General features: G+C 46.7%; 1 protein-coding gene across 4 annotated transcripts in view; it reads right to left on the minus strand.

Moving 5' to 3' along the window:
* Nucleotides 1-14,856, minus strand: part of RNF213 (ring finger protein 213) — a 95,905-nt gene continuing 81,049 nt past the window's right edge. For 3 of the 4 annotated variants that reach the window (XM_075014313.1, XM_075014311.1, XM_075014312.1), the window contains exons 55-67: nucleotides 14,690-14,849; nucleotides 12,897-13,077; nucleotides 11,885-11,979; nucleotides 10,712-10,963; nucleotides 8,425-8,557; nucleotides 7,221-7,304; nucleotides 6,449-6,629; nucleotides 6,050-6,251; nucleotides 5,803-5,880; nucleotides 4,776-4,973; nucleotides 2,930-3,019; nucleotides 2,656-2,834; nucleotides 1-2,105 (exon numbers count right to left, since the gene is read on the minus strand). In XM_075014313.1, the coding sequence (XP_074870414.1) occupies nucleotides 1,952-2,105; nucleotides 2,656-2,834; nucleotides 2,930-3,019; nucleotides 4,776-4,973; nucleotides 5,803-5,880; nucleotides 6,050-6,251; nucleotides 6,449-6,629; nucleotides 7,221-7,304; nucleotides 8,425-8,557; nucleotides 10,712-10,963; nucleotides 11,885-11,979; nucleotides 12,897-13,077; nucleotides 14,690-14,849 (1,987 nt within the window). In that variant the 3' untranslated portion in view covers nucleotides 1-1,951. Of the gene's footprint in view, nucleotides 2,106-2,655; nucleotides 2,835-2,929; nucleotides 3,020-4,775; nucleotides 4,974-5,802; nucleotides 5,881-6,049; nucleotides 6,252-6,448; nucleotides 6,630-7,220; nucleotides 7,305-8,424; nucleotides 8,558-10,711; nucleotides 10,964-11,884; nucleotides 11,980-12,896; nucleotides 13,078-14,689; nucleotides 14,850-14,856 lie in introns of those variants that run through there. The other variant, XM_075014314.1, reaches the window with a different exon arrangement.

Consider the following 14,856-nt stretch of genomic DNA (forward strand, 5'->3'; position numbering starts at 1 on the left):
TCACACCTTGTCCGACACGTTTATTAAGGCTACACAAAAAAATACAAAAAAGTAAAATCCTCCATATAAACCAAATCGGAAGCATAACTTCACCGAGCTTGGTTACTTCTAAGTGAAATGTTACAGCTAAGGCACATCAGAGCTAGAAACAGCAACAAAACGGTGACTAGAAAAGGTCACCTACTGCTTGCTGCAAGGAGGTTAGTTTGGACTCTGTCCAAACAGAGACCTTGAGGTATTTTTTTTTTCTTTTTAAAAGGCAACTTGAAAACATTAAATTGTGCAGTAAAAGAGAACTATTGCAAATATAAATGGAATCCATATTGCTTCCAGGAGACAAACAGTCATGACTTATACATCAACTTATCTCAAATATTTTAACAGTTCAGTAAGTGGCAGTAAACAAAGGGAGAGCAAAGCTTGTAAACGTCCCTTATTAAGGGAAAGTGGCAAGAAACCTTCAATGAGAATTCATAGTCCATTATTTTTACGATGCATATCCACCCCGTGAAATCCAAATTTTTGGACCTATATTATGAATTGGACAGACCTTCATGTGGTCAGATCTACCAAATGTGTGTAAAGAACCTCATTTTGAAGATGTGTCTTAAAAAACCTGTTACTTATATGATACATCGCTAAAGATTTGGATTCCCTTAAATTTGATGAAAACTTCCTCCTAAGCTGAAATTCTGGCTACGAAGGACAAACTTTTGGCCCAAAAGGGACTTTTCTAAATGGAAACATGGTCCAAACTAAACAGGTCAATGACTCTGCTATGTTATCAGGAAAGCATAGTGACACGGACAGTTCCAGATGCTCCCTGCTAGAAAGTCAACGCTGAAAAGTATGAAGTCAGTCACACAAGAAATTTATATTGGGAAAGCAGCACAGACCAATAACATTTACATTTTCCATTTTCCCTATTGATAATCTGATTGCGTTTGTGCAGTATCAGCTAAGAATATGACAACTAAATCCCTAATGGAGAGACCGTGCTATATAAGACAAACAGAAAATGTGTCCTACAGCCACTTGTGCATCTTAGCTCCAATCTGCTTGCCCACTTAGATGTGGGCCAGAAGTAGCCTGGCAGCACTGTTCTGATACACATTTGTTACCTTGGGAAAAGGGCGGAGAAGAGAAGAATGGTCTTATAGTGGGGGTATTAATTCAGGACCATCGGGTTATCCTGTTACATGAGATTGGGCCACATTGCCTTTTAATGCTTTATTTTAAGGCAGTTACAAGAACAACTTTTGTGGCGAGCTTTGAAACACTGTTTTTTCTTCTATTCGTTATGCAAAGAGGAAGTTAGCTGACCTCTAGTACCTAATACCCATGGACTCATGGAATGTGAAAGCAGGAATAAAGCTATAAAGGTAAAAGAACAAACATGATCCTTTAGACATGATGGCAGCTTTGATAGTATTGCAGCAAGGAAGCTTATGAGATGGATGCAGTCAAACTACATTTGTTTTTCATAGAGCTAAGGGGAAAAAGGTTGGCAGACAGGGAGCATATGAACTGGAATAGTGTCTACAGAAAACATGGTGAAACAGAGCATGCCTATACTGTAACGATTCAAGGAACCCCATCCACATCAATGTAAAATGGCTTTTTTTGTCCGTCAAGAATGTGACTTTTCACCCTGCCTCCTTATGACGAGAGCTTGCCGCTCTGCGTTGTCCACTCACGAAATAGTTCCTATTGGTATTTACATTTATTTCTCCCAAATTCGTCTGCTTCTGATGCATAAAATATTTTATGCTTGTACATCACATTTTGGTCCTGAGTCCAGTGTAAGAAAGAGGTAAGTTCAAGATCTCACTGACGTGGAGTGTTTGTGGCACCTTGTATGGGAAGGAAGATCAGTACAATGATCAGGTCTTACATAGACCCAGTGCTGCTCCTCATGTAAAAAGCCGTGTTTGCAGGATCCTCTCTTACATCAACTTAGTCTACGATCTCTTTTGAGGACAGCAGCAGCTTTCCAGGCAGCAATGCAGTGAGAGAGCAGAATCTCTTCTGGGAATATGTCTTCCAGCTCTGTAAGTACGCTGCTCCCTTTACGTTCAATGTAAGAAAAAAGTGTATCCTTCAGGCTAGAAAATAAAGAGTGGGAAAAACACTTAATACTGCAGAATGCAACATAAACCCTACAGAATATTTTACATAGAGCCACACAATCTTATATGTCCTGCAGAGAGATTGATTAAATGGGGCTGTCGGTCAGGTTCAAAATACATGGGCAACCCCCAGGGAAGTTCAACAATGTAGAGGTGGGAAGGGCTGCAGCTCAGGAGTGAGGTACAAGAGCAAAGCCGTGTATGGAAAGCCAGTCATGCTTATCAGTCTCCACTGGGATTGTCCCAGTGCTAGTGTTCCATTAGCTGCTCAAAACGGCAATTCTCATTTGAATATTTTACATGTCGTATGACTATTTAGAAAAGCCACATGTCACAAATGTTGTGTAAACATTCTTAGCACTGGCTGTGGCTTTTCACTGTTTAGTCAGTTGGCTTTTTGTGCAATATTCCACTGGGTGGATAAAAATGAAAGGAATTCATTGCCCCTTTGCAAATTCATGTAAATGACAGAAATAAAAAAATCAGCATATAAAGGTGTTTTGGTCTGGGCTAAGCAATCCATTACCTCCATGTGGGGTTAAACTCATCTCCAGCTTTGGCATGTTTCAACTTCAGAAGGATCATTTCGTGCAGCTCCTGCAGGAATGTGTCCAGCCCAGCCTGAATGAGGAAGATGTTCAGGAGCTTGGTGTTCTCTGGATCGAGCTCAGCCTTATAGACAGCATCAACATCTGCAAAGGGATCCTAGAAAGCACAGCAAGAACATGCACATGTGAGCAGTTTCCTCTGGGGATAAGACAAAGCACTGAACTGAATGCTGAGGCCAGACACTTTCCTACCTGTTTGCGACGCAGCAGTTGCTCAGACTTGTGAGTAGAGAGGAGCTGCCACAGGGCTATGATGTGCTTTAGGTGACATCGGCTTAGTGCCTGAAAGAGAAACAAATGAAGTTGAACTGTACATGAGGGATGCACATAGGAATACCTTGTTGGTCATGTCTTCGCTGTTGTTCTGTGTCGCAGAAGAGCATGAAGCGACCTAAAACTGTTAGACTATTCTGAATTTTGCAGGAAATGAGAGTAAGCACACGATGGCTGGGGCCAGCAGGTAAGGTGACTCAATAGATGTGAAAAAATAGTGACTGGTAGGAGGAAACACCAGGACAAATTACCATAAACCAGAGGTGTCTAATCCATGGCCCAGAGGTCATAATCCGGCCTGCGGAGCCTTTTTATATGGCCCGGGCTGCCAGCAGCACTACCATTTTTAAAAGATGGCTGAGTGGCTCTGAGCCGCAGGTGGCTTTTTAAAAAGCTGTTTGTGGCTCACGCTGCTGCCGCCTGACTCGTCCTTCCTGCTGCACTGAAAGCATAGTACTTGATTTAATTGGTTTAATGTCTGTTAAACCAACTAAATTAAGTCCTATTGTTTCAGTGCAGCAGGGTGCTGAGAGCTACCTCTGCCATGTGGCTCTTTGAGCGATAAAATGCTTTGTGCATGCGTCTCTTCCCAGCGCCTGAAGGGAGAAGTGTGCGGCAGCAGCTGCTCCAGTGAGTTGCCAGCATTGGATTATAGCATACGTGGGGGGGGGGGCGGGCTCTGCAGGTGGGGAAGCGGGGCGGGATTGGGTTAAAGCAGGCGACTGGGGGTGCCTGGTTCTGGAGGGGAAGGGGAATTGGGGATTTTGTGTGTCTGAAAATTGTGGGTACTGGGGAATTTTTTTCCTTCCCCAAAAAGTTTTTTTTGTTTTTTTTTTTAAATAAAGGTTGACAAACACTGGAATAGAACTCAATTTAATTGGTTTAATGGCCAGCAGGAAGGATCTGGCAGTTGAACCAATTAAACTGAGTCCTATGTTTTCAGCGTGGCAGGGAGCTGCCCCTGCTGCGATGTTTGGGGCTATGGGGGGTTTAAGTCTGGGGGCAAAGGGGTGGTGGTTTGGGGCTATTTTGTGTTTGGGCCCCAGAACGTGTAAAAAATTGCCGTGTGGCCCCCGATGAAAAAAGGTTAAACGTCCCTGCCATAAACAAAGTAAAGATTCCCCAAGCTGGAGCTCACCCAGCCCTGACACCCTGGACGTGGAGGCTTGCTCTCCAGAGGCAGTCTCTCTCCCTTCTGTCTCTTCCCTGAAACCCATCCCCAAAGCACCTGTGCAAGGGGAGGACAAAGTGAAGGCAGAATTAATGCTGGATGTACTGTCACAGAAACCGTCTCCTCGGGCACTACTATGCACATCGGTGGGAGAAGAGAAATTCCATCACCATCTTTGAGAGTTAAGGAGCATATATTCAGTTGTATGCTTGTGAAAGCTGACTCTGCGCGCCTACTCTTGGTCTCCGTGCCAGCCTCACACCCAGCTCTAGCATCACCTATTGCAAGGAGCCCTTGCTTTGTTCCTGTGGCCAACAAGACACCAAGATCTGGAGAGCAGGTGAATTTGATACACCACACTTCCTGCCTTGGCTCTTTTGTAGCTACAAAGGGCTACCTGACAACTTAAACTGGTTGTCTGAGCCTTAATATTACATGCAGCTGCAGGGAAGCAGAAATCACCTGACTTGCCCTGGAGCACATGGGGCCTTTACTACTGATGTTTAAAGCTGGACTGATGTTGGGCTTGCAGATCAGTCTGACTGGACCTGTTGACAGGTTTGCAAATGCTGGGAGTCTGCTCCTTGGTCTCACCTTCAGCACATGAGGGCTTGTCTGATTGCCCATCTGCAAAACAACTTCAACATAATGGGTCAGAAGCATATCAGGGTCCTCTCCAGCCATGGCCAGGAATCCCAGTATGATTTCAGCAACTGAGAGAGCTTCACAGATGTCATTGTAGGACTGCAGTTCTCCACTGATCATGTTGATCATAGAGTTGGGGAGGACGCTCTGTAGAACAGAGAGTCACTTAGCATTCCTTATCATTATGCAAAGAAGAGTTGTGCCTCATGGGTGCTCAATCTACTGAAGCCCCAGTATAGGGCAGGGATGTAAAATCCCATTTAATTAGTTAACCAGTTAAAGGTTAAGTTTAGCCAGTTAATCTATTAAACAGGGAAGGGAAGTTGTGGGGGCTGCCCTGCTGCACAAAGTCATTGTGCAGGCTGATGAGGTGCTTCAGCTGAGCTGAACACGCCGCCCATGGCATGCCTTGGGCCCACCACAGACCAGGGCTGCTCCGGCCGGGCTGGAGCGTTCCTTCCCACCAGGCTCTTGGAGCAGGCCTGCTGCAGATGAGGGCTGCCTCTGCTAAGCTGAAGCACCCTGTCCCCAGGCACACCACAGGTCACCACAGATGGGGGCTACTCCAGCAAGGCAGGTCCCATGGGGCTGGAACAGCCTCCTGCCCATAGTGGGTGGGTGGCTGCTCTAGCCCCCATCAGTTAACCATAACTGGTAAACCTTATCCATTTATGGTGAGATTTACTGGTTAACCATGAACACCCCTCATACAGGACAGAAGACTCAAAATCCTGGGCTCTAAAGATAAAGATGTTTATCTCTATTTCCTGACCCAGGATTTACTGATGAGAGAACACTGGGTGTGTGCGCAATTAGGGTGCACATGGGTTAAAACATGAGGCACAGCTGAGCGTCCTCCTCACGGCCCCTGTAGCCCAAGAGGTGCATGCAGGAGAAGTAAATCCTGGTTTTTATCACGTTGGAGAGCCCCTGGTCACTTGCTCATCCTGCTTCTCCTTCCATCTCAGAGACTCACCTGTGGGAGTTTGCTCTTTACGTCATCAAACAGATGCTCATAATTCCGGTCCTGTCTGTACACCAGGGTAGGGATTCCCTGTCAGGAGAGAGAGGGAGAGCGAGTGCGTGCATGAGATGCAGGCTGTAGCTCTTGGTGGAATTAACTTTGGTCAATACGCCAGCCAGCTCTACAACAGTGAAATGAAAACCAACGGTGGTCGAAGAGTTGTCTGCAAAAGGCAGTAACTGACTGCCACCCTCCTTACCACTAGGGTGATGAGTGGCTTCCCCTGCAGGAACCTGCTGGTGACCTGCTGCTGGATCTTCTCCAGGTTGAATTCCTGCAGAGTCTCCCCACCTCTCTCCACACTGTACTGGCAATTGGACAAGATCAGAGGGATCAGGTCTCTCTCCACCTCATAACTGATCACATGCAGATCAGCCACTTCTGAAGGGCTGACGGTGTACCTGCGGGAAAGGAGGAACCGTTCGTCATGTTACAGTCAGAGCGGAAAGGTGACAGGTAGTCTTGACTTTCACTGCTGCTGGAGGAGGTTGTCCCCACCAACTTTCTCCCTTGCAATGAGAGTCAAGACTGCTTATCACCCTGCAGCTCTGACAGCAACAAAGAGAAGCAGTAGTGTGTCTACCTGACATGGACTTACCTGTTTACTTCTGTTGTGTATTTCTCCACTGTATAGACAAAGTCATTGTGCAGGCTGATGAGGTAGCTGACCAGGGCTGTGGAGCACAGTCCCAGACCCCGTCTACGTGGCAAGAGGATCTCAAATGCATCATCTAGGGTCAAGTCAGCATCACAGTAGCCTGTGGGAAGCTTAATTTCACCTGCAACAAGACAGAGAAGCCTTTTATAACTGGCCCACAGCTACTGAGGTTGAGCTCCCTCCCCCATGCTGGGGCAGGGAGTGAGTCATTTGGCAGGTTAGTGTGGGATGTACGATATGAAAGAGGAGCCAGGAGAAAGTAATGGAAGGGTAAAAAAGATCCCCCTTTGTATCCCCACTGTTCATCCACACTTAATATCTGAAGTCAGCTTTCCACATACAAATGTCAGCATCAGTGCTGGAAAGAGCTTGGATTGCCAATGGATGCTAGATAAATTCATGGAGGTTAGGTCCATAAAAGGCTATTAGCCAAGGGTAGGAATGGTGTCCCTGGCCTCTGATTGTCAGAGGCTGGAGGTGGATGGCAGGAGACAAATCGCTTGATCATTGTCTTCGGTTTCCGCCCCGCCCCCCGGGGCACCTAGCCCTGGCCACTGTTGGCAGACAGGCTCCTGGGCTGGATGGTCCTTTGGTCAGACCCAGTATGGCCGTTCTTATGGATAGTGAAGGGCCAATCTTCCATCACCTGGACTCAAGTGATGTCCCAGTCCTGCCACTTCAGTAATGACAACAGGGTACACAGCATACTCACCATTGATATCCAATGATCTTCTCAGCTTGTTCCACACAGACAGAAGTGTGTTCACTTTGATTTGCCACAGATTCCTCATCTCATCTGGAGAGCACAAAAAACAGGAATTCTTGAAACACCCTTTCCAGGTCTTCACAATACCTCTGAATCCCCGAATACCCAGGCTTTCCAAGTGCACTCCAGTTAGATGGACAGAGGGAGCCAGCTCTTTTTGTGTAGCTTCTAAATAGCATAAAACACTCAAGCTGTATTAAATTCTTTCCCAATGTTACTTTTCTTTGTATGCAATTGCTGTAGTTACCAGCATAACCCATAGCCACTAGGTGATTTCTGTGTTAACAGGTGGTGCGCACTATGGAACAGTGTGAATCCCAGCCATCCACCACCATTTGACCTTGCAGTAATTCATCCTGCCTGCCAATGCAGATCTCAGTCAACCTGTTCACATGCTCAGGTTCTCTCAAACTACCTGATGACTCTTCAGCTATGTGCACACTCCAGCTAAGGTTGGTGTAAGTTACATCACTCAGTGATGTGCATAAGCCACCCCCAGAGTGATGTCAGCTATATTAAATTAAAACACTGGCATGGACTGTGCTACACTGGCAGGAGAGCTTCTCCCACCAAGATAGCCACTGCCATGCATGGGGCCTGGAACCATGTTTCCTGTAAGATGGGTGGCTGCTGAAGCTTTCACAAGATTTGGGTGCCACCCAAATGATTTGCAGAACACCCACAGTAGGCAGCATGTGTTTCTATTGGTGGTGCACATCCACACATGCCTTGGTGCACCTAACAAAATTTATTCTGCCCATGGATGGAAAAAATTAGAGGAAACAGTGACCTGGAGTAATTAAATTGACAAGTTAACAGTTTCTTATTAGCTTAGAACATCTGTATTGACAGCATTACAGCAGCAAATGAATGCATTTGTGCTGCTGTATGCTCTGCTGAATAGCTGCAACCTTTCAGGCACAGGATAAGGCAATCAGGACTGCTTAGGGGTCAGGGTGTGTCATACGCTGTAAAGGGTGTCAGAACTCTAACATCAGGCTTTGCTTGCAAGTTTAGAAGATATGCCCACCTTAACTTTGAACCTCATGGGGTCTTGAGCCCTTCATGTTGTTTGCCTGAGGCACTGTATGTGTTTTGGTAAATTACAAACTGGAAATACTAAGATAGGCCCATCCGATGCCAGTCTTACCTGAGTGGAATTTAGAGACAAAGTCTCGGATTGTGCAGTGTTCCACATCTGTAATATTCTGGAACCTTTTCACTAAATCTCTCTGCAGAGCCAGGATGTCTGGTAAAAACTTAACCAGCCTCAGTTCAGCTTCCTAGAAAGTAGGAGAAGCACCAGTAGTTATGTGATGGCAGATTATATCAGGGATGCAGAGCACGCACAGAGGGTTGGACAGGCTTGCAAAGGACACAGTCTTGCAGCCTTGATGTGTGCGCTGATTTCAACTATTTCTGAATGTCCAAAAATATAACGTGCAGTACTTTACATATACCAAATTCACAGGGTAGACAATGCTACAGACAACGCTTGTGTCATAAAATACAGAGATTGTCTTAAATTTGAGCAGCCTCCTTGCAGAGTGGCTCGTGCTATTCCTTCACCCTATCAGTGCTTTTAACTACATGTCAATGAAGCAAGCAGTGGGCTTGTTTTCAAGTGCTGCCACATCCAATATGCTTTCCCTTCACCACACGTGGCGAGCTGGACGCTGGTGTGCCGAAGCAGCTCACTAGAGCTGCACTTGTGGTACATCCCCTGCCTGCTCTGTGCACTGCCCCAACTCTTGGTGGGACAAGTAGGTGGTGGCAGCAGTGGAGGTGGCTCCAGCCACAGGGCAGCTCACACGGTGACAGCTGCAGCTCTGTGTGTGTGGGGGGGGGGGAGGGAGGGTGGGGGGGTGCGCGCGTCTGCACACGCCTGACTGGGTGGGAGGAGAGTGTCTGGCTGTTGGGGGACAGGGAGGACCTGGCCTGGCTGGGGGTGGGGGACAGTGCCTGGCTCAGAGGGTGGTGATTGTTGAATTTCTTTTGGACACCACTGTTCAAGTGCTTTATCACACTGTGGTCAGTCCATCCTGGACACGTGCAACAGCCAGGGAGACTGCAAGAGCGTCTAACTGAACAGGCTGCATGGTCAGTGGAGGTCACAAAGACAGGGGGAGGAAGGCGAAGAAGTGGAAGAGTCTCTGTGTAGAGAGTGAAGGACATTAGTGGCAACAGAGAACGGTATCCAAATGGCACTTTCCTCCATAGACGTATGTTGTGGGATTTCCATTCTATTTTAAGAAACTGCACAACTAGATTGCATGGGTCCCATGAGCAAATGCCATTGTTTTCACTGCAAGCGAAGAGTAATCCCATCTTGTGCATTAGGGTGTTATTTTCGGCCAATTTTTTTGAAAACTTCTTGAGGACCTCCCTGTAGACATGAACAATGTAATCAGGGCCCTTCTGCCTCTTGGATGGGGACCCACGTTACCTCAAAAGACTTCTGCACAGCTGTCCTGGGAGCTGCGCTGAAGGGCATCTGGAAACAAACTGGTTGCTGCATGCCCCAACTCACCAACTAATTGGGGCAGAACTTATCACTCCACTATCCCACATCTTGCACTGGCAATCTCTCTACTACTAATCCCTACCTTGTCTTGGAGAAAACTAACCAAATGGCCTGCTTCACTCTATGCACAGCTGTATTCCACAGAGAAACAACAGCTGACAGAACCCAGCTTCCATGAAGCAAGTAATGACTCTATGGTATCATTTGCAGCTCAACTGAAGATAAATGTAAGAACAAAACAAGTACTGCCACAGAGGGTCAAGACCAAAGGTCCATCTAGCCCAGTCTCCTGGTCTTCTGACAGTGGCTAGTGCAGGTGCCCCAGAGGGAATGAACAGAATAGGTAATTATCCAGTGATCAAGTCCCAGCTTTGAACAGAAGCTAGAGATGCCACCTGTGCCTATCCTGGGTAACAGCCATTGATGGATTTATCTAGCTCTGTTTTGAATCCCATTAAAGGTCTGGCCTTCACAACTGCCCTTTCCTCCCTCTCTCGCTTGTTCTTCTCACTCTTTAAAGGAACGTAACAGATAATAATTCATAGTTTAATCTTCAACCAAATGGAGGACATTTCTGGGAGGCAGATTAGCTTCTGATCCCTCAATGTGTTTCACTTCACAGACACGAACATAAACTACCTTTGTGCTTTATCTGTGATTTTAGTATATCAAAGTGCTCTCCACACATACTGATATACTTCAGTTTTTGGCAAGTAGCTGACAGTAGTTTTCATTCTCCAAATCAAAGTCATCACCTTCTGATATAGTTGAAAAGAAACAGACAGACATGAAGCTGTCTGTTATAGTTTCCCTTTGCTTAACAATATGTTAGCCGGGACTGGCTCTTTGAATTTGCAAGTCACTCGTCAGTACATCCCGAGACAGACAGAGAGACAGATCTCAGCACACTCACCTTCTGCAGGAACTTCCAGAGGATGGGCACAATGTCTTTGCCATCCTTTTGCTGGACTACATGCCCCAGGTACTCAACTGAGATTCTCTTCCTGCAGCTCCACATGCGGGAGCAATGCATGGTGCTGTCCTTGGGTAGACTGGACAGGAAGGTCACGGGGTCACCATACACTATTTTTGCCATTGGGTTGGAAGAGATTCTCTCGTCCTGACTGATTTGTCTATTTAACATTGAAAGTATTTTGTCCAGATGCTGCATAAAAAACACATAGTGTCAGGAACACAAGTCCTTTGACTGATCAATCCTTTGAGGGTGGCTCAGGAAAATGCAACAGTGGCACCCTATAATTAAATAAAAGGATATCTTTGGACTTGTGAGAGAAATATACTGACAGAATAGCTCCTTTATACAGAGGGAATTCTGCAACAATGCTGCCACATTTCTATGGCAGTTTAACGATCAGTTACAACAGGAGGATGTGAACATTGACGGGCTCGTGACTAGGACATTTAACATCCATGCCAGGACAACCACCTATAATAGAAAATTGTTTTCCACACCTTCACTCCTCAACCCCAGTGGTTCCTAAAAGTCCTTTGTTCTGTACACAGTTCACCAGGGAAGGTTGGATGGTATTGACTCCACGCTGTTAATCTGGTTTCACAATCCCCTCCAAAGTCAAAAGATACGTCTACTTGTGTATCAGAATCCTCCATGGTCCTTTCTTGCCCTGGCACAGGAAGGTGGTTGTCCCAGTGTGTGATATCAGACGTGAAAGCACAGAACACTAGAACTGGAAGGGACCTCAAGGGGTCGTTGAGTCCAGTTCCCTGCCCTTTTGGCAGAACCCAATACCATCTAGATCATCCCCGATAGGTGTCTGTGAACTGCTCTTAAATATCTCCAGCGCTGGAGATTCCACAACGTCCCTAGGTAACTTATTCCAGTGTTTAAGTTGTGCAGGGGAGTGGCTATTTAGCACAGATGAATGCTAACCCTGTTTGGATGAGCAGTGCTTGTCAAATGCATTGAGCAGAGTGGATTTATGGCCTGGTGGATCTGTATGTCAGAACAGGCATGGTCTGCAGTTCAGAATTCCACGTTTTCTTTGGGTGCTTAAGTTCCTTTTTTCAAAGTTAGCAGTCAGATACAATAAGTCCAGTGGGAACTCACCTTTAAATCAGGAATAATAATAGTGTTTGCAACAATTCTTTCCCATTCATTTCTGTGCTCCTTGGTGGAAAGCGTTCCATGAAAGCGAACTGGCCCTGCAACAACAGCACAGATAGCGTGTCACGTTTAGGACATGTTAGTGGAAAATGAATGTGGGACTCCCTGAACTCCCATGATATCCTATGGGAACAGGGAATCCTTAGGAGATGCTGTCAGTGTGTGATAAGCCACTAACGCTCTCAGAGGTCCTCAGATCTCAGCAGGCACCCATGCTAAGTGACCTCACTGTAGATAATGTACACAGCCAGTTGAGCACTTAAAAGACCCCCAGTCTTTCAGTGCTTAAGATACATTAATGCTGTTTCTCAATCCCACCCAAAGGGAGATGTGAAATGTCCAAACATAAATACAGAGACATGAAGGAGCTTGCCAACATCACTGAGCAGCAGCACGAACAATAGAAATGGAGAATTCTTGACTCCCAGTTCAGTGCTCTACCCACTAACACCATGTTCTCCATATAAATAACCCCATCATAAGATCTGCTGCAAAGATCATTGTTTCCTGATTCAGACCTTCAAATTCCACTGAGACTCATCCTCAGTCACAGCCTATTCTCTCTGATGGTTTCCTATTGTAGCTTTGAAGGTGATACATATAAATCATTATGCCTGATCTGCAGAGGTTTATGCAACTGTTGCATTTCTGCAGCTGAAAATCCTTTCAGTACAGGACATCATCAGTTACACAATGATTCCATTCAAAACTACCTACCAAACCATGTTACACCCCAGACTCCTGGGCAGCAGGAGAGATGATCAGTCAGATCATCTGTTGATAGGAATAGGAACTCAGCATCACTAGAATTCGGGAGCTCTCCAGTTGGGTTTGCTGCTTCCAGTTTGAAGGGCTTTGGCCAAGCTGTTGATGTGCAATGAGTGGAGGAACCACATGACTGCTACACTATCTCTCTGCTGCCTTCTGCATTCTGTCCAAGGGCTCTTTTGCTTACACTGGTTTGGGTGCTGGTGGGACTCCTTGAGGAGGCTGCACAGGATGAGATGAACTACACTGATGGTATCATCAGCACTTTTTCCCAGGGTCTTTGTCAGCTGCTCCAGGTCCTTCTCAATGTGCTGCTGGAGAAACTCTATTGGCTTCGGCACAGCTGGCTTTATGATCCCCACCAGAGACTTGAAGAACAACAAAAGTAAGGTCAGGGTGAGAAAGAGCAGTGATCATTCTGCTCTGATGCACATAGCACCCTGGAGTCATAAGTACGTCTTTGAGAAGTCCTACCCTGGGACAGGACCACATGCAGCTATCTGCACATGGGTCTTCTACCATTACACCAAGGCAGAGACTAAATCAAACGTTCACGGTATCCCAGTCAACTCTGGTACTCCTTGCAATTGTGAGGCATAAGGGAAGTCAATAGGAGACTTTCTCTTGTTGACCTCCCGCTGTGGGGACAGCAGAGAAATTCAGCCTAAGGCACATCAACTCCAGTTATGCTATTCATCGTGTAGCTGGAGTTGCATAACTTAGGTCAACACTGCCCCTATTGCGGACGAGGCCTAAATGAAGTTCAGTCATTCATTCACTACAAACTTGGGGGGAAAAAGAAATCAAAGCTCTCCTCAAGATGTATTCCTGCCCCAGCTTCCATTATAGTTTGACACCACTGTGAGGCATGCAGACTTTTGCTTTTCTGACGGGTCCCAGCAAATCACTACTAAATAGGATTCTTGCTTTCACTTCTCTCTGTGGAACGGACAGAACTACTGTTCTCTTTGACCACCATGGCTACGTCTACACGTGCACCCAACTTCGAAATAGCTTATTTCGATGTTGCGACATCGAAATAGGCTATTTCGATGAATAACGTCTACACGTCCTCCAGGGCTGGCAACGTCGATGTTCAACTTCGACGTTGCTCAGCCCAACATCGAAATAGGCACAGCGAGGGAACGTCTACACGGCAAAGTAGCACACATCGAAATAAGGGAGCCAGGCACAGCTGCAGACAGGGTCACGGGGCGGACTCAACAGCAAGTCGCTCCCTTAAAGGGCCCCTCCCAGACACACTTTCATTAAACAGTGCAAGATACACAGAGCCATCAACTAGTTGCAGACCCTGTATATGCAGCACGGACCCCCAGCTGCAGCAGCAGCAGCCAGAAGCCCTGGGCTAAGGGCTGCTGCCCACGGTGACCACAGAGCCCCGCAAGGGCTGGAGAGAGAGTATCTCTCAACCCCCCAGCTGATGGCCGCCATGGAGGACCCCGCTATTTCGATGTTGCGGGTCGCGGATCGTCTACACGTCCCTACTTCGATGTTGAACGTCGAAGTAGGGCGCTATTCCCATCCGCTCATGGGGTTAGCGACTTCGACGTCTCGCCGCCTAACATCGATTTCAACTTCGAAATAGCGCCCAACACGTGTAGACGTGACGGGCGCTATTTCGAAGTTGGTGCCGCTACTTCGAAGTAGCGTGCACGTGTAGACGCAGCCCATGTGTGACAGAAAGGTACGAGACCCACCGGGCTTAGAAGATATGTGTATTTTTGAAACACATGTTTTACCACTTATGCGTTCATTTTCACTTGTACCAATCAGAGAGGCACACACCTTTAGGCCCACTATGACAGCCACTTGTCTTGTCAGCACCCACTTTTAACAGCTCTGCTGGAAACATAGGCAGGAAGCTGGAGGCTTTTTGCAGCCCTGGCTGTATGACAAGTCTTCCCAAAACTCCACATGGGAAGTGACTCTGTCTAGACAATGGGGATGGTTTCCAAATACCTGCAGTTCTTTTGTGGCTCCCAGCAGCATAGCCAAATGAGTGAGCAAGCGAATCACAATGAAGGCAACTGGGGGCATCTCCCTCTCGGACACTACCATTGCTTCTCTGTTTCTAGGATTCCCAAGCACGTGACCAGTTTGAGTTCTGTCTGTGAAATTCCTGTAGG

The sequence above is a fragment of the Carettochelys insculpta genome, chromosome 20, assembly GCF_033958435.1.
Source record: "Carettochelys insculpta isolate YL-2023 chromosome 20, ASM3395843v1, whole genome shotgun sequence".
Lineage (NCBI taxonomy): Eukaryota > Metazoa > Chordata > Testudines > Carettochelyidae > Carettochelys > Carettochelys insculpta.